This window comes from Halichoeres trimaculatus, unplaced genomic scaffold (genome assembly GCF_033239565.1).
Source record: "Halichoeres trimaculatus isolate MK-OKI-2021-1 unplaced genomic scaffold, fHalTri1.1 fHalTri1_scaffold_7, whole genome shotgun sequence".
Classification (NCBI taxonomy): Eukaryota; Metazoa; Chordata; class Actinopteri; order Labriformes; family Labridae; genus Halichoeres; species Halichoeres trimaculatus.
The window spans coordinates 32,003,197-32,022,104 of NW_027437185.1; the positions used below are offsets into that span (position 1 = coordinate 32,003,197).

General features: G+C 39.4%; 1 protein-coding gene across 1 annotated transcript in view; it reads right to left on the reverse strand.

The window, feature by feature from the left end:
• The window catches only part of rab28 (RAB28, member RAS oncogene family), a 31,977-nt gene extending 13,339 nt beyond the window's left edge, over positions 1 to 18,638 (reverse strand). Inside the window, exons 1-4 of the mRNA XM_074674898.1 lie at positions 18,303 to 18,638; positions 12,233 to 12,329; positions 9,516 to 9,604; positions 5,234 to 5,363 (exon numbers count right to left, since the gene is read on the reverse strand). Coding sequence (XP_074530999.1) covers positions 5,234 to 5,363; positions 9,516 to 9,604; positions 12,233 to 12,329; positions 18,303 to 18,377 — 391 coding nt within the window. The 5' untranslated portion in view covers positions 18,378 to 18,638. The remainder of the gene's footprint in view (positions 1 to 5,233; positions 5,364 to 9,515; positions 9,605 to 12,232; positions 12,330 to 18,302) is intronic.
• Positions 18,639 to 18,908: the final 270 nt, after the last annotated feature.

Sequence of the window (18,908 nt, forward strand, 5' to 3'; positions counted from 1 at the left end):
CTTTTAGTTTGTTGTAAGAGGACCTAAGTACGAGTGGGTTGAGCCAGTAAAAACATTTTTGAGCTAAACCAAAAACAGAAGCGCATTGAGCTCCTCTGCACTCCTGGACTTCTGAGCATCTCTCTATTAAGAAATGTGCAGGCCTGCAGTGAACAGACAGGAACTGTGGCAGCTTTACAGGAGCAGGGAGGTGAGGAGGAGGGGGGTTGCCAAGAGGCCAAACAACTCAAGACCAACAATGTTGGTGGCGAGGACATGCTTCTTGAGAATCGAGAGTTAGGGGAGATCCATGTTTCACTTCAACTTTCACATGGCTGGATGGAAAACTGTGGAGAGAGAAGTGCGACGGGTAACGGTATGTGGTGAGATCTGCCGTGGCGTGCAGAGAGCAAACACATGCATGTTGTTTAACACAACAGAGACGCAGAGCCAATGAAAAGGCATTACTGTAAGTAAAGGCAGCAACAGCAGGAGTGTTGGTCTACACATGTGAGAGATAAGCGTTAAAGAGTGTGTCTGAGTGTGTGACTGAAAGAGTTAATGTTTGCACAGGGATGAAAATGAATGTGCAGGAGTGTTTGAGAGATGGTTAAAGATAAAGACTGGGAGAAGACAGTGAAGGAAGAAAGAGTAGAAGAGAAAGACGGGTAAAATGTAACTTAGCAAACTAAGTCTTCTCATGCGGGGACCTTATCTCCCTGAAGAAGAACATTTCCCATGGCAGGCCTGAGTGGATCGGCAGTGAGCAGTGTTAAAACCTCTGAGCAAAAAGCCATGAGTGATGAGGAGGGGTTAAGAGAACTGAACCCATTTAAGTCACCCAAATAAGGGCTGTACAACCCCATGATGGATGCTCTGGAGTTCCTGAGGGAGAGAGTGCTAGCGATGGGACGGGTGATGGGTGGGGAGCGAGCAGGGGTCCTGTGATCTCCACTTAATAAAAACAAATTGGCTTGATAAACGGCACAGGCTTAATGTCTGCAAAGAAATATGCCTTTTGGTTTGGGATGGTAACAAGAGCAAAAAGTTATGATGATGCAGTAACAAGCTAAAACATGCACCAGTATGAATAGCTAATGCTAATAGCTGCTCTTTAAGGAAGTGAGTTCAGTCAATCTCTACCCTGAAAGGCAAACATCTGTAAAACATTTGTGAGGTAAAAAGTAACAGAATTAATCATTTGAAGTCCAATCAAAACATCGAGCACTTATAAGTCTCCTAAAAATGAAGCACTTGAGCGAGGGGGAGATGACTGTGCAACAAGCCAACGTTTCTCCTGAGAGGTTTCTGTGTAGCATATGGTGTAACACTGGCCTGCGCTGTAATAAACAGTTATAGTATGTTTAGACAGACCAAGAGCTTAGCATTCTTCCATTACCCATGTGTTCCCAGAAACTTCAGAGTGTCGCCTCGCCTCGCTGCATGTTTCCCTCTGAGTGTCTGTGTGTGTGCATTAACTATTGTACGCGCCTGCGTGTGCCCTCAATAAAACATTTAATTGGCTTCCTTTCTGAATTGTTACAAGTGGTGCCATTGTTTAGAGCACGGTTCTGGGCAGCATGCAGAGGGCACAGGGGGGCAGCATAGTGGTGCTTAACAAGCACACTTAACCCCAACCGGCCACGTTAAGCCAAAGAAAGGCAAGGTTGTTCCCCCAGCTGTGACATGGCACAGGAGGGCAGTCAGGCCAGGGTGAGGAGAGGAGGGGACGGCATCGTTAATGAACTAGTCTGCTCTATAGGCTCAATTACCGTTGGTGCACCGTGAAAAGAAGACAGAGTTCAAATTAGACAAGTAGGCAGGCACTTTGTGATTCAGGAGATTTAAGCTGGATGTACACTGTAGCATATGTAATGTTATCTGTGGATTCTTTATAAAAGGAGTACTCACAGATACACATTTATACTCCTCTATTAGTAGATAGATAATGAAAATTTTATCTTGACCCTGTTTAAACAATGGCCTAAGTCATTTTTTCAAGTTTCTGGGAAAACAAAAAACTTTACCAAATACAGAGCATATGATATTTATTAATTATTTCAGTCGAAAGGTCTCCAGTGGATGACTGTTGAAATGTAACGTTAAAAAATAAAGCAACTTAGGCCAATTTTTCAAACATTCTAGTGTGACCTAGGCAACTGTAAATCTGGCTTAAACTGCCATTTCATCCCACTGTGCAAACTCAAAATTGAAATTACCCAGAGGTAAATTAAACAAACGTCAGGTAAATCAAATTGGTCAGGAGGCAGACCCTTTCCTCACTTCTATATGTCTTTCAAATTTTTGAAACCTAACATTAATTGTCCTTTAACTCCATAAGGCAAACTCAAAACTTAAATAACTCCAAGCTAAATTAAATAAATGTCAGGCTGATTCTGCGCTGAGAAGGCATACTCATACATCTTCTACCAAAAAGCAAAAACATTTCTTTAATTTTAAACTTTGAGGGGTGTTATTAGCTTGTGCTCATTTATGTTTGGTGACAGAATAAGTGGGCTAGCCAGGAATACGTAGCTAGCTAGAAGCAGCTAAATTTGTAGTGAAATTTAGACTAAGTTACTACACAACATTATACCCTAGCCTTTATGATGGTAAACTTAATCACTCACCAGTAGAAACTGATTCAAGAATGATGTTTTCAGCTTCTTCTGCGCTTAGGTTTCTGTTTCTTCTTGAAGCAGCCACCACCATGAAAGCTTGTTAAATTGCCCAAGTCACACATTTTATCCTAAATAATCCAAAATTTTGACTAAGGCTAAAAATGAAATGGGCTAAGTCACCCTCCTGACATAGGCCATTGCTCTATAGGGCATAAAAAGTGTGATCCTTTTAGCTAAAGATTTAAGCAATTTTACCAGAGTTCTCCAGCATTATAAAGAGATTATTTAAGCCAAAAACTCATTTTCGTCAAAAAATGTCTGCAAAAACTGAAATCTTATCAAGTGTTTTTGTCCTATTTTAAGTAAAAATTGTCTTCCTTACTGTACTTGATATGAGCCACAGTGAACTAGTTAGTCCAGGAAAATGTCTTAAACAAAGTTATTTGAATACGAAAGTGAGGTCTGAATTGCTTGTAACAAGTAATAAAAACTGCCAATGAAACAAGAAAATGTGCTGAAAAATTTTCTCAGAACTAGAATAATATCTTAACATAAGTAACTTTTCTCTTGTTCCATCTGAAGTTTTTTTTTTCTTTTTACAAGCAATTCAGGATAGAGGTGTGCCAGTCTGACATTGTTATCGGATATCGGTCCGATATCAGCAAAGAAACAAGTATCGGTATCGTTTCAGAAGGCACCTAAAATCTCCAATATAAGCACTACGATATAAGCAGTTTCTGTTACCCATTGGTTATCAATAAATGGGTCAGTTTTTCCGCATACCTACTGTTGCTGACTGCTGTTCTTTGTTTGAATAATATTACTTACATGACAGACATACTACAAAATAAGTAATAAAAGTATGCATGTTTAATGCTGATATCGTATTGGATTAATATCGGTACCGGCCAATACTCAATGCTGCAGTATTGGTATCGTATCTGAAGTGAAAATGTAATATCGGGACATCCTTAATTCAGGCCTTATTTTTGTCTTTAAATTACTTAAAACAAGACATTTTCTGGCCTTGTCAGGTGAATGCGTCTCAAATAAAGTCTAAAAAGACATTTTATACTAAAAATAAGACAAAAACACTTGATAAGATTTCCGTTTTTTCCAGTGCATTATTTTAATAGGGTGACGATGTAGCACTTCTGCTCCAAAGTGCTTTCAAACGAAAGTCTCTCTATGAAGCTCTCATTCTCAGTGTTCAGCTTAAGTGGAAACACTTAAACTTCTGTTGGGTGAAACACCACAATCTCCCCTCAGATGGCTCCTTACAGAGACATAAATCTGCCGTATTTTTCTAAGCTCCTTGTTATGTCTGTACTTCTATTTCGGTTGTCACAAACATCTCATCATACTTGGTCCCACACCATGGGAACCATTAAAAAGAAATCTAAACTTGGCTCCCTGTAGACTCCTGTGTGATCATATGGTCAGCTTTTTGTTTATGTGTACCAAGATGGAATACAAACAAATACAATAACATATCTATAGTATAGAAAAAGTATAGACGCTGTTTCTGAAAAGTGAAAAGCAAATTGTAGGCGTGCAGATTTACAGATATGCAATGAGACTTACTCTCATCAGATTCCTGGAAAAAAAACAGACCATCATGGGAGGGATCGTGGATTGATGAAGTCTTGCAAGGTAATTAATTGCTCCTTGTGGGGCAATCTGTGTGGGACTTTGTTTTTCTTTTTACAGAGTGCAGGAACAGAAAAAACAGACATGGGCCATTCTCAGCAATAGAGCTATTAGGGGCAAAAAGACTGTGTGAGTGTGGGGGTGAGGAGTCTGACAGCAGGATGAACACAACTTAAATATTACAGTACACACACTCACTCACAAACCTAAAACCTAGCCTAAATACAGAGGCGCCCGCTGCTAAGGCCGAGGCATTAAGTGATGCAACTGAAGCAAAGACAAGAGAATCTGCTGGAGACAGGCGAATTACACCGTGACCTGCGGCCCCTGTTGAGTAACATTAGCGAGAGCTTCCTGTGTACAGGCACCACTCTGCTGACCGTTCATCATTGCTCAGGAAGGTGGACAGTCACCATTACACACACACACTCCGACGCCCCACTTTACAATAACATGGCGGCACATCTGTCAGGGGGATGTTTAAAAAGAGTCTTCATTATTACTCTTTATTTTGGAGATGGGTGGATGGGCGCAGGCTGATAGGAGGGGAGCCGTCTGGTTAACGTCGAGTTCTGCTCCTTAACCAACAACCTGGTACAGGAGCAGAGGGTTGGGCTGGGGAGGCACTGATAAGCTACGCCTTGGGTCTGTTTGCTGGTGGATCTTAAATCATCGTCAGTCACTCCCCAGAGTTCACAAACATCAGCATTCCCATCGCTCCGAAACCTCACTCTCTTATCAAGCGGCTTATCACACCGATCAGTTATCTGGTGCTTTAACAAACATGTCTGCTACCATCAAATACTCACTCCTTCGCACACAAACACAGACACGCTAAATGAAAAATGTGCTAGGGCAGAATATATGAAAAAAAAAACATGACCTACTCAACAGAAAAAAAGATGAAGGCATTTTCAACCTGCACTGCTGAGTTTCCCGTACAGAAAAACAAAGGAATTTAAACTAAAATGTGTAAACCTTACTTTTATTTCCTATCAGGGAGATGACAGGCTGGATGTCAGACTCCTCATTGGCTTTCTTCACCATGCTGAACCAATCCTCAAGATTCTCAAAGCTCTGGTAGTTTGTGATGTCGTAAACCAGGAGAACGCCCTGCAATGGAAAAAAACATGAAAGAACAACAAAGTGACTTTAATCCAAGCAGCACAGCATCAGACACGATGTGGGTACAGAGCTCCAGTTTCATGTACATTCATGTCAACATGAGGACTTTGAAGGGACAGAGGGAACAGTAGGTGGCAGTGCTCCTCTTCTTAGAGGAGGGGGCAGACTCACACACAAGGGGACACAGAGGCAATGTCAGAAAGCTTTAGATTTACTCTGACCTGAGAGCTACTCTGAATACATAAAAATCTGATTTATGAGTCAAATTTTCATGTCTATAACCAGTTTTAATCTTGGAAGCATGCCCTACACCAAGGCCTGTCACGATAATCAATAAATCGATTAACCGAACAATAAATAAAAACGTCCTCGGTAAATTTGCCAGCCTCGATAAACTGACACGTGCATGCATGTTTGTTTTCCTCCTCTCTTTCGACCAAAGAGGCTGAATGGGAAGATGGCTCACTACATCTATCTTTCCTAACATCGGGGTGCATAGGTTGTATAGCGGATTTATAGCGGAGTGAGCATCTGTCAAAAATGTGACTCACGCGTACACACGGAGAGAGCTGAAGCGAGCGTCCTGAGGGGTAAGGAGGAAACACAAGGTAATATGAGTGATGGCACAAAAGATACGGTTCCTAAGCCGCCTGCCACAGTCCCAGTGTGGGAATATTTTGTTTTTTATCAGAATTAACAAAGTGTGAGCTCATGAACACCAACGAGCTGATATGTCGCATTTGTTTGAAAATAGTGGCGACGAAGAAGAAGAAGAAGGGAGGTGCAGCTGAGCTTTGCTCTTTGATAATCCGCTCTTACTGAGGCTTTGGTCTGCAAAGTAAATAGAAATAAAAGCGCCAAATGGTGGGCGCTCAAAGACAGCTACATTGCCAAAGAAATGCAGCCCTTCAATACGATTGAAAGCCAGAAATGTTAAATATGTTTGACAGACAGTACGGATTGACTGGGAAAAAGTACATGTTACAAGCAATTCAGACACTGTATAAACTCCCTTTTATTTAGGCTATAGTTTTTATTGTTGTTGTTTTTTTTGGAGTTTCGTTTTTTCTTTAGAGACAGGGTCTATGTTTTATTGTTTTTGATTAGTATTTATTATTTTCATTGACATGTATTTTTTTCTAAAAGAGAGTCCATTTCATTTTCATTGTATTTTTTTTCTCTTTCTTGTTTGTTAAATTTATTATATTTTTTGTTTAATTTATTTTATTTAAAAGGTCCTGACCTTTTATTTACAGTTAAATACTCTTGAGAAATTAAAGTTTTTTGCTTTTAATATGGTGTACTCACTTTATTATCCCATCTATCATACTTACATACTTTCAATGAAAAAAATGGGAAAAAATCGGCAATAATATTTTGGAAAATTAACGTCTAGCAAAATTTGTTATCGTGACAGGCCTACCTACACTTCACTACAGAAAAGGTTCAGGTTATCCGGAACTTGAGCTAATGAATGAAGGCTGTCTGATATATGAGATACTAGATATTTCCCTACAGAAACGCTGCTGTCTAAGCAAAGACTTAGGCCGATTTCCTCAAACACATGAGAGCTGTTAGCATGACTTTGAGATAAATAATCACTTCTTAAGTTTGCTGGAAATTAAAGAGAGCTGCACAATAAGTCCCGGCTATGACTGCATGATGCAACATGACTGTAGAGGTGTCTGTTGCTTTTTGTTCAGGAGACGGGCACTGTCACAACATGGGGGGTTGGTGACGACAGCTCAGGCCTCTGACAATTACTGCCAGTCTTTTCTAACATCTATGATTGATTACAGGACACACAGCGCCGGACAATAGGTGTGAAAGTTCCATGAAGCGCTGACGAGAAACTCCCTAAGCAAAGTGTCGTAATTTGGCATTGATGTACGACATATTGCTTGTGAAGGACAGAGAGAGTAGAGGAAGTGCTGCAGACATGAAGGGCTTACAGTGCACAACATCATGGTTGCAGAGCTTGACCTGAAAACTTGTGTCAAAACCCAGGTTGCTCACATGGGATGGAAAAGAAGCAGATTTTTTTGTTTACTAAGCTTCTGATGAGAAAGTGACAAAAGTGTACTTGTGTCTACCATAATGTCATGTTGGTGCTGCAGCGTGGGGCACAAGCCAGACAGAGCAAGCTCTTAAAGTAAATCTCTTCAAACAAGAGACAGTCTGGGAGTGACAGATAGCACTCGTCTATAACAACAAGCAACCTGTGGACAATGATGACACTTCTAGACATACAAACAAACACAAAGTGACACAAATTGCAGCATTTTCAAAGATCTCAGTCGTTGCTTTAATTACGAACTGTTGAGTTTTCTTTATGGATAAGCATCACACAAGATTAAATGGATTTATAATCCTTTTCTTCTCTAACCCTCTTCATAGATCAGCTGAGCTTTTTTTTAAAAAAACTAAAAATTACATTTAATACTTTCAATCCTAACTGCTCAACAGAAACAAGTCAGAGTTTTTTTTCTTGCTACCTCACCAAGTATGATTTTGTTATGATTTGGCTCTGGAAGGAAGGAGTACAAGCCCCTGAAAGAAGCTCCTCAGGCTGCCAAACAAACCTAACCACAGACACCAAAACACTTTCTGTTGTGCTTTCGAAACTTTCTCATAAAACATAAAGCGGCTGAAAACAGTAGAGTAAAAACAAGATGGTCATCTCAAAGAAGAATGTCATACAAAAGCCACAAGGAAACTTTCTAAGAATTAATCCCCCCTCCCCTCCCCTGCTCTATGCTGGTTTCATAACAGATCACGACACCTGGCCATAATGCTTTCTTCTTATTACAATGGGCCTGACACTTCAGCCAGGCCCAGGCTACAAAATGATCATGGGAAAAATGTATTCTAAGAATCAGATTAGGGATGCACCTATACCGATTGGTGTTATCGGTGTTCTCGGTGCCCCTCAAGGCTCGATCGGTATCTGTGGGAAGAGACCAGGCAAACAGCTCTATGCCTTTTTATTTTTTTTTACCAACACTCTTTCCTACTTGATTTAAAATGATGCCTCTGATGCACTTACTTTGTTTTTTTGCTGCATTACCAGTCTACAGGGTATAAAAGTTTACATTTGAAGAGATTTTTTTTACATTCTGAAGAGCTGTTTTGATGGTTAACATTTAAATATTTCATAGTTTAAATAAATACTAACTTCAGTAGTTCCATTAACTCATTTGCAGTGATGGGTACCAAATTAGGTACTTTTATAGGCACTGACCAAACTCTGTCAAAAGTACCAAAGTACCAATTCGAAAGGTACCATGTTTAGGTGCCTAAATGAATCCTTGTGACTTCGAGGGAGTGGAAGAGAGGTTTATTTTCCACGCTGTACATGAACACAGCATTGCAAAGTAATATAATGAAGAATAAATGTGTTAAATTAAAAAAGAATTTACATTTTATTATCAAATAAATTGATATTTTTAACTACATCAACACACAAAAGTACTGAAAATTGGTATCGTTGAGTACCGATACCAATTTCGAGGTACCTGGAATTGGTATCGGTATTGTTTTAAAAGTGAAAGGTACCCATCCCTACTTATTTGTGCCTTTTACCTAAAACATTACCAGTCTTATCCCCACAGTAGGGTATGCAGGTTATTATTTAACACTGGTATCAGATTGGTATTGGTATCGGTTGATACCAAAGCCCAGATATTAGTATCGGTATCGGAACCAAAAAAGATGGATTAGTGCACCCTTTGATAAGATATAGATGAATGAACTGTTCCTTTATTTTGTATATGAATTAAAGACAATTTGCATATTCAAAAGTCCTGATTTATCCTAATCTAAACCAGAGTGTTTACTATACAGATGCGATTTGCTTCTTTTATCTGGGTAAGAGGTCTTTAAATTTTACCTTGAATAAGGTGTTTTGGAAACACACACTGCCGCATAAAAGAGGACATCTTAAGATTTTAGAAATCCTACCATGTAAGAAAAATTATTTTTGAAAAGAAAAGCTGCATTAATTATTTCTAAGTTTGCATTTTATCCATGGCTTCATATATTTCTTCAGGCTCCCTGTGTCACAGCAGGTGGCAGCAGCATAAAAAGATGCAAACAGCAACAGAAAAGTCAGTGTAAAGTTGTGTGTGTGTGTGAACTTACATGTGCACCATATACATATTTATCCAACATTTTTCCTCCTAATGTTTGTCCTCCAATGTCCCACACCTGCAGGGTCACATTCATATTGCCTGTAAGAGAGAAGAGAGGCAGGAATACTGTAAATATCAAGCAAAAACATCACATTTATTACACAACATATGTACAAATCAGCTTTAGAAAGGGGACACAGACTGTATTTTTTTTAACAGTAGGTTTATTTTCTTGAAAATGCTACGTTCTCTGTCAATAAAATTGATATAAAAAGCTGTAATTTGTGGCTTTCCATTGTTTGAACAAAGCTAATAATCCTAAAGAAGTAACGAGTCAGCTGTAACTGGAGCCTGTACTTTTGGTAAAGTGATTTCTATAATAAAAGTCAATGTTGTTGATGTACATAATGGAAACAATAAATCAGCGATTTATCTTTCATGCTAAGCGCTCTTGTCTGGCAGGTCACCCACACCTCACATCCAAGATGTCCAGCCAAGAGATCATGGAGGATGAATAGGTGCGCTCACCCTCTAATTTAAGCGTTCTTGTACACCCCGCAGTAAAAAAATGACATCTTATTAGCCTGAGAAGAGCTGTTTTTGTGTGGCCTTATCCCGCCAAGTAAAAGGAGCGAGGATAATTATGTGCTGTTGAGGAAAATGGCAATAATTAAACACAAAATAAGAGGAAAACTCTTGTCCTCATTTATTGGGAAAGAGGGAAAAAAGGAGCGAATGAGGTTGAGGGAGGAAGAAGGGCACAAATACAAAATCCAAATGCATATTTTCTTCCTCTGGAAAATGAAAGGGGTGGTTGAAGAAAAGAAGGAGGGAGGACCAGACAGCGAGGAGTTTATGTTGGTGTGATGAGGGCCCTGCTCTGGGCTGGAGCGGGATGGGGAGCACAGCGCACACGCTGTGGACACGGCTGGGCGGCTGAACCCCTTCATAAGTCCCCTTTTAACACAGAGGAAGGAAATGCTGAGGTTCACAGTCACTACATCCAGACTATACAGTGTCAATGTAAAGCTGCACTGAGGAGCGTAATGAATAACGACTCCTGGGTGTTATAAAGAGCCATCCACACCCATCCAACAAGTCTGGACACAAGCTTTATTTATTTTTCAAAGATTCAACTCAACAGGGCTGATAGTGTAGGGATTGCTAGAAACTGATCTGGGGAGGCCATGGATCATTTTTTGAAGTTAAGATGGTTAGAAAAAAAGGCTAATCTGTTTTTGAAGGTTAAAACTGAACACAACTTATCGCGTAGTCAGTGTTACTCAGTGTCTGTATCTTCCTGGTTTGGCAGAGACATCTGGAGGAGGTATTGTTATAAAAAGCACACACAGAGGAGGCTGTTGTGTGCCAGTCGGCCTCGCTTCACCTCCGTGCGTTGGAAAATGTACATTAACTTTGACAAGCTGGGCCTTCATGGTGAGAGGGGGCCAGCACTGGCTATAGGCTACTCAGCCCACTGCTGCGAAAGACCCTAACAGCCCCACTGAGACCCGTAGAGCCACAACCTCTCCAATACAAGGCAGGGTGGGGGTCCTGGTTTAGGACCACCCACCTAGCAGAGCCACCTTCCTCTTCATCAGCTCATCAACACCCAATTCCCCCAAAAATGGTCCATTTAACAACTGCGGTGTTGAACCCTGTGTTGTTGCAGTGATGCAGATGCATGAACACAGCATCCAGACAAAAGCTGCATTTAACAGAAAAGATCAGTGATGGTTTCAGGGGGAAAGCTTACTGGAAAGGGAGGTCAAACGATTGAAAGCATTTGTTCAAGTTTGCATTAAGGAGCTGAGAGCAGCCTGTGCTTTTGGTTGGCTCTTTTCATCCACCACAACATTTTTGGGGGTTTAGTTCTCCTAAGTCTCATAAGCTGAAACTGACACAAAATCAAAACACAACCCTTCGGCCAACTCACAATCCGGCATAACTTTTACTTTTAGCACTTAATTTGCCCTTGCTTAATGTTGTTTTATTAGTAATGAAAGAATGGAAGCACTTTGCAGATTTCTGGAGCTTAGGCCTTGGCAGAGTTTTAGAAATGCAATTTAAAATACTGAAAATCCCCATTTCACATATAGGAAGTCGAAAGGATTGCTTTCTTCTAAATATAGCATTAGTCAATAAACATTTATAACATTTACAGATCTACGGTTGGACAGAGTGCGCTTTATTTCTCCAGGTTTGGCATAAACAAATAAGAACGTGGATGTTTTATGTGGTACAGAACAAAGATCGGTTGATCTTGGGGATCAGTGATATGGATATAAAATGTTAATGTATTTACTCTTTACTGTGCCCACAGAATTATGAGCAGGCCTCGCCCGTTTGGACATAAGCTGTCCATTGGCCTTGTGGAGTCCAAAAAAAGTGCGCTGTTTGCTCAGGAGAGAAGAGCTTTCAGAGTGAATAAGCCTGAGAAGTGGCAGACACTCCACAATAAGGAGCTACCAAAAAAAGACACATTCAGTTCTGTAGATACCCTGAAGAACAAACATTCACTGCAAAGGGTGGAAGAAAACACAAAATAGAAGCAGAAATCTGAGAAAATATATAAGAAAAAGTAAAATGATGGAACAATAATTTTAAATGTCTACCTAAAGTATTCAGTAAGGCTACAGTCTGCCACTTCTTTCTTGTGCAACAGGCGTATCACTGCTGCGTCTCCAAACAAGCGAGCACTCCCACAAGATTATGAAGGTGTCTCACCTGGAAGGCTTATTCTCTTCAGAAAGAAATCCAGGCCGATGGTTTGTTTGTACTGCTTCCCAAAGGCCTCCTGTGCAAACCTGGTGGCGAGTGATGTCTGAAACAGAGACACAAAGGGAAAGACGTGCAGAATGAGAGCCAGAACAGTTGCTGCCACTAATGGGACAAAAAAATGAAATTCAAAGCGGGTTTGTGTTTTTTTAATACAATGATTTGGAGAAGGGAACTTGGATTCTGCGCAGGTTTTTCCTTGATGTACAATAGTCAAAATACCTATTTGAATATCACAGAAAACATTAAAATAGCAGCATACTAAGGGCAAAAGCTACCCTGTTGAACTAAAAAAAATTTGTCTTTTATTAAGTAAAAATTGTCTTGTTATACTCGATATGAGCCACTTTCAACTTATCAATCCAGAAAAATGTTTTGTTTCAAGTGATCAGAGTACAAAAATGAGGTTTGAATCGCTTGTAACCAGTAAAAAAATCTGTCAATGGAACAAGAAAAAATTGCTTGAAAATTTCCTTGAGACTAGAATAATGTCTTAATACAAGTAACTTTTCTCTTGTTCCATTAGCAGATTTTTTTACTGGTTACGAGCAATTCAGACCTCATTTTTGTCCTTAAACAACTTTAAACAAGACATTTTTCTGGATTGGTCATGTGAATTTGGCTCATATTGAGTCTAAAAGGGAATTTTCTACTGAAAATAAGACAAAAACAATTGATAAGATTTCAGTTTTTGCAGTGTGTGAGCAGGAGTAACAAACAAAAATGTTATTTACAGGAAAAAAATCTTATTTGTAAATCTGCATTTTTTTCTCAAGTTTATATAAGTTTAAAGGTAAATTTCACAATATTTTTGCAATAGAATTCAGCAAGAAGATTTATGCTGTGAGACATTAATTTCATCATCACAAATCCATTTCAGGATCCTTCGAAAACTCATGATTGACTGGACGGTCCGCTGATGTAATCGTCTGTCTCCTCCTCTCCCGTCTCACAGCTCCGCCACAACTCTGACAGCAAAAATCAACGCAAATTACAAAAACAGGTGTCGCAGTATGTGTCATGTCTCCTGACTGCAGACCCAATAATTGCCACAAATTATCAAACCTCCATCACTGTCACTGTCGTGTTTCAGGAGGAGGAAAAAAAAAAGCATGTTAGGGCTCTCCTGAAATCCATGGGAATCCATCGAGCAGACTTGACGTGCCAAGTTTAATTCATTTTGATGGATGAGGAGAGGAGGGAAAAACAAAGTGCTGAATGTCTATTAGCTATCTTTAGAGCCGTGTGCTTACATAAACAAAACAGAGACGTGAAGCTTTGGGATTCCCTGAGTGTTCATGTGGCAGCAAATGCATTTAAATGTTGTACTCTACAATCTCTGAGGATAAGAGGATTTGAGACGCTATTCCTTTTTTCAGTTAACTAAGCTTTCACTTTAGTCTCACCACTTATCCATCTCCATTCATGACCAGAGGACTTTAACCTACAATCTTTAAATTATTTCAGGGAAGTCAGAGCATAAAGACACTCATTACATCTTCAAATGTTTCACAGAGGATACAAGCTTCATCGTCAACCACACCATGTTCCTCTTAGCTTGGATTTTGTACACACTACTTTTTTTATTCTGTGTGTTTTCAAATGGCTCTCTCGTTTTCCTACGAGGAGCAGAATAAAGTTTTATCCATCTAACTCTTATAATAGTTCACTCACCTACAGCCTTTTTTAATTTCAGCCGGCTGAGTGTGTCACAGTCTCAGGAGTGACTGCAAAATTACTAGAGGTGACTGACGCAACAAGGAGAAAATCGGCCATTTAAGTAGCCCAAACAATCACTGACAACACAGGAATAACAAGCTCCGACAGCAAAAATGTATTCCACATGCGAGCGCTGGCCCAGTCGGCCATTTGTCTTGGCATTCCAGTAGCTTGGCTTTCCTCCCTAAACGTAGACCTTTTTTCCAACGTACAATTGGAACTAACCAGCGAATGTAAAAGCTGGCGTAATCCTGACACTCCAGCAGAGAACAGCACCGGGTCACCAATGATACCAGTGCCGGGAAATGGGGGAAGTTCTGCTGAAACAAGAAACTTTGAGAGAGGAAAAAAAACGACAAGCTGACTATATCCATGTGATGCAACTCATATGAGAGATGCAGTGCAATGATTTGCAGCATCGTATCAACGCTGTTTTCTTCATACAGCGAAGACAAACAAAAATGTTGTCATTCTCGTTCACCTTTGAGTTGTCTTGAAAGTAATTTATGGGGTTTATCATTTAGTTCAAATGCTTCTGATGTGTTTCAATTAAGAGGTTATGGATTTCACTTCCCATTAGACAGTTATACTCAGATTTTAATCTCAGAATCTTATTATAATCAGTCTGTAGTAAAGAAGTTTTATGTATTTGTTCAATTTCAGTAATTTCTTGTTCTATTTCTTTACGCCTTTTAATTTTCTCCCTTTTTCTATAAGTTTCAAAAGAAATAATAAATTCCCTCATAGTAGCTTTAAGTGCTTCCCAAAGCATAGAGTCTGACACTTCTTTATTATAATTAATCTCAAGATAATCAGTTAGCTTTTTAGTCATGTAGTCCTTAAAACCAGGTTCTGTCATAAGCAGAGGATTAAATTTCCAGCTGTATTTTGGTTTAGAGAGAGATAGCTGCAGCTGCAGTGTAACAGGACTATGATCTGAAATTAAAATATTGTGATATGATGAATTTCTGATGGTTGAAATCAAGCTGGCATCAACAATAAAATAATCAATTCTTGTATAAGTCTGGTGGACATCTGAATAAAAGGAATATTCTCTAACATCAGGGTCTTGTATTCTCCAAATATCTACCAAATTTCTTGATTTAATTAAATGATTGAGGGTCTGAACAGCATTAATTGTTGGAGGAGTTTTAGTAGATGAACGGTCAAAAGATACATCTAAATAGCAATTAAAGTCCCCTCCAATTAGGGTATTAGATCCATCGATCCATCTTCTGGGAGTAAGTCAAAAACTTTAGGAAAGAAGTTAGGATCGTTGGAGTTGGGTCCGTAGATACTCAACAGAGTAATGAGAAACGAACTATCATTCTGATAAGGAGTTGTGAATAAAAATACCATTGCAGGGATGCAGTAGTGTCTAAAAATGCACAGGACCTAACGCATCTAAAGCTCCTTTTTAGCCTGTGGGTGATAGAACAGCAAATACTCAGAAAAAAAAACGAGTTTTATAACTCAGGCTGAAAAATAGACCTGTGTGTAAGTCAGCCCCAGCACCTTAAGAGCCTGGCAGAATGTGAGACTCCATATTTTAAAAACATCGTGCTCAGGTGGACAAGCCTTCCCACATCTCCCTATATTTCTGAATGGACAACCAACCACAAGCAAAAATACCGCCCAAAACCCTGTCCAAGAAAAACTGATCCGATTGCAATTTGCTGAGCAAATTGACATTAATAAGGGGGGAAACGGCATTCAAGATGTCAGTCAGTGGTGCCTGCTCAAAATGGGGGGCCGGCTCCTGTTTTCTGCCCAAAACAGACAAGCAGGTAAGTCATTCAGACAGTGACGAGCTGACACCTGGCAGCAGTGCGGGGAGGGTTATTAATGTAGCGTATCTACAGGGAACTGAGTTGTGTGTGTTCTCTAATTCCCCCCTCCCCAAAAAGAAAATGTCAGCTTTCCAGAATGAGAACATTCATTTTTCTCATTGGGTCTCCATTAATGCTACATTCATTTTCTTTCTCCCAGAGGATTAAGGGATCAGTTCGGGAGAAGATGTGTAGCTAAAAGGCATTTGATGTCTCAGCTTTAAAGTCAAACATTAAGGAATTTAAGATGCAGTGCAGAAGACAACAGAATTGTCATGCCAACCTCCTTGCTTTGTTGCAAATGAATGTACTTTCCCCAAAAAAAGCAGATTATGGGTTTTACTACACACTAAATATATTTAGCAAAAGAAAGGACGATGAACTGAATGAAAGAAAATTTGTGCATAGCTCAGATTGTCAATTTAAACCAAATCTTGAATGCGAAACAATGAACAGAAACGTTTCCTAAATGGACTGCCCAGGGGTAATTTTCTCAAATGGGACCTCAGCCTGAAGCCAAATGCATACAGGGGTCCTTGCCCAGGAGAAAAGAGGGTGTGTAGTGATGAAAAACAACCAGCTGAAAGAGCCAGGCAAAGCAACACTGGATGGTAAACTGTCCTGTGCAGTAGATTACTGAGCAGTAGCTGCAGATCCCAAGTGTCCAGTTTCAATCAGGAAAAAACAGAATGAAAAATACTACCACTTTAAAACAGTTTACAAAAAAGCATTTCATTTAAGTTACAATTCAAGCGGTAGAATTGATTATATTATGTGTTGTCTATGAAGGTGCAACAGCATGCATTAATTATTGTCTGCTAAATGTAGTCACAGAAATGTCCTAATTATTAAAGCAGGCTTTAGTGATGACTCTGATATTCTGACTTTGGTATGCAGGTCTTCAGCTAAATTTTAAAAACTAGTACGAAAACCTTACGTTAAACTGTATCAGGAAAATGGCTTATCTCATGCAATAATGACATTTGACTGGCAGGTGGATGCATAACAAAAAAAACACTAAACTTTATCACAAAAGTGGCCTGTGGGCTCACTTACTTTACAATATAGCATTACAGGTATACAGCATACCTATAGATAATGGCACATGCAGCCTGGATTAGAGTCCAGATAAACTTAATAGGTTTAGAACAAGATTCAAGCCAGATTTAAATCCATAGTGCTACATTATCTTCAAAATAGCAGGCAACCTACACATCTCAATCTTATCTTGCCTGTCACGACTTAAAGTCTTCCACTTGATTTTCAAGACTGCTTTGTAGTTTTTTATCTTGTACTTTTTTGCAAAAATACAGTATACAGAAGTACTTTTCATTTAAGTTTAGAGTAATCAACTTTGCCACCCATCAGACTGTCTCAAAATTCAATTTGTCTGACCCAGATGTCACTTTCTACAGATGACAGCTGAGGAAAAAACATCACTGAATTACAGAAAAGGTAGACAATGGAAGACGTTCTTCAAATGTTTATGTCTGTCGCCATAAGAAAAACAGTTATTAAGCAAAAATAAGGCATCAGGAATAAATACTAATCAGTTAAGGAGTATTAACATAAACTAATCATTTTTAAAAAGTAAAATCTATATTAGTGTTTTTGTTAGGCAAGTATCATCATAGGTGCTCCTTTTAAAATAGTTAAAATGCTAAAATTGTCTTTTTTAAACCCATGCTGCAGCCTGCAGCACATGGCTGTGCAAAAGATAATAAATAGGCTTTGATATGTGCTCATCCAAAGTGTTCATAACATCTAAGGTTAAACCCTGGTTCTATTCTTGTAAAGGTTTTATTTAGGTATTGTATTCCTCGATCATTGCTTCTTTCAAACCAATGTCAGTTTACCTAATTGTGTTCTATTTAATATACTAACGTGCTTCGAATGATTAAAAAAGCTTTTTTTAGTCTTTATCTGTGTCTCTGTACACCAAATATGTGAATGTGAATTGAAATTAGAAACCAAAGCTTTCCAAATATTGCAAAGGGGGATCAGAAGTAAGAACTGTACGGTAGATGAAGCAATAAGTAGATTTAATATTAAATACCAACGGTTAATACACCTAACAACGAGTATTCGCAATTGTGCTAACGCTTTTACTGCAGATACAACATCTTTGATGTATAATTCCGTGTACTGAATGTATCAGTGTCAAACAGATCAGCTTTAGTTAATCCTACATGACTACCATAGCGCTACTTATATCCCATTATGTGGTCTTTCTCTATTAGCAGTGATGGTGTTAGCTGCTAGTTGATTTAGCTAGCTATATTAGCGTCGTCTCCATGGTGACGAGGAGACGTTGCAGCGCCTGGATGAGCGGCGTAAGCTGCAGGACAGAGATTCAACACGAAGTGTAACTGACAGTTAAGCACCACCAGTGTGTATAAGTGAAACCTATGTGTCTTTTTTCCTCGCAAAGATAGAGTGTGTGTCTGATAGTGTGTCTGTGATGGTCTCACCTTCCCACACGCACCGTCTCCAATAACTACAATTTTCAGCTGCCTGTCCTGGCTGTCCTCCTCCGAGTCCGACATGACGATGAAATGTGCTCTGATAACACCAGTGTGGAAAAAAAACACAAGAAAATAGGCACAGGCAGCTAAAGTTCAGGCTAATCACAGATGGATTAGACGATAGTGGAGTGGGCAAGCAGACGCCATTTTGACTCTACTAACACTGTTGCTGTGCTCGGCATGCTCCACTCTCACACAGAACCACAGCGACATGCACCGAATTTCAGATGAGACGATAACAGCTGCCGAGAAACGTCCCGAAAGAGACGACTTGACATCCTAAAGTTTTAATATTTACATTTTAGACACGAGGGCCCTTTACCTGTATGGGAAAACATCAGAACCGGAAACCCACACAGTGGTTGAGTCCAATGTGACGCGTTACTGTTACTATAGCAACAGCGGTCAAAGTATGAATATCAAAGTGCTAAAGCAAACTGTTAAAAAAAGGGTAATTAATCCTTATTTAACGGTTTATCGTACTATGTACCCAAATGTGGCACCCAAATACTTTTTAATCAGTTAGTGTTTAGTATTTTGTTTTTGAAACTG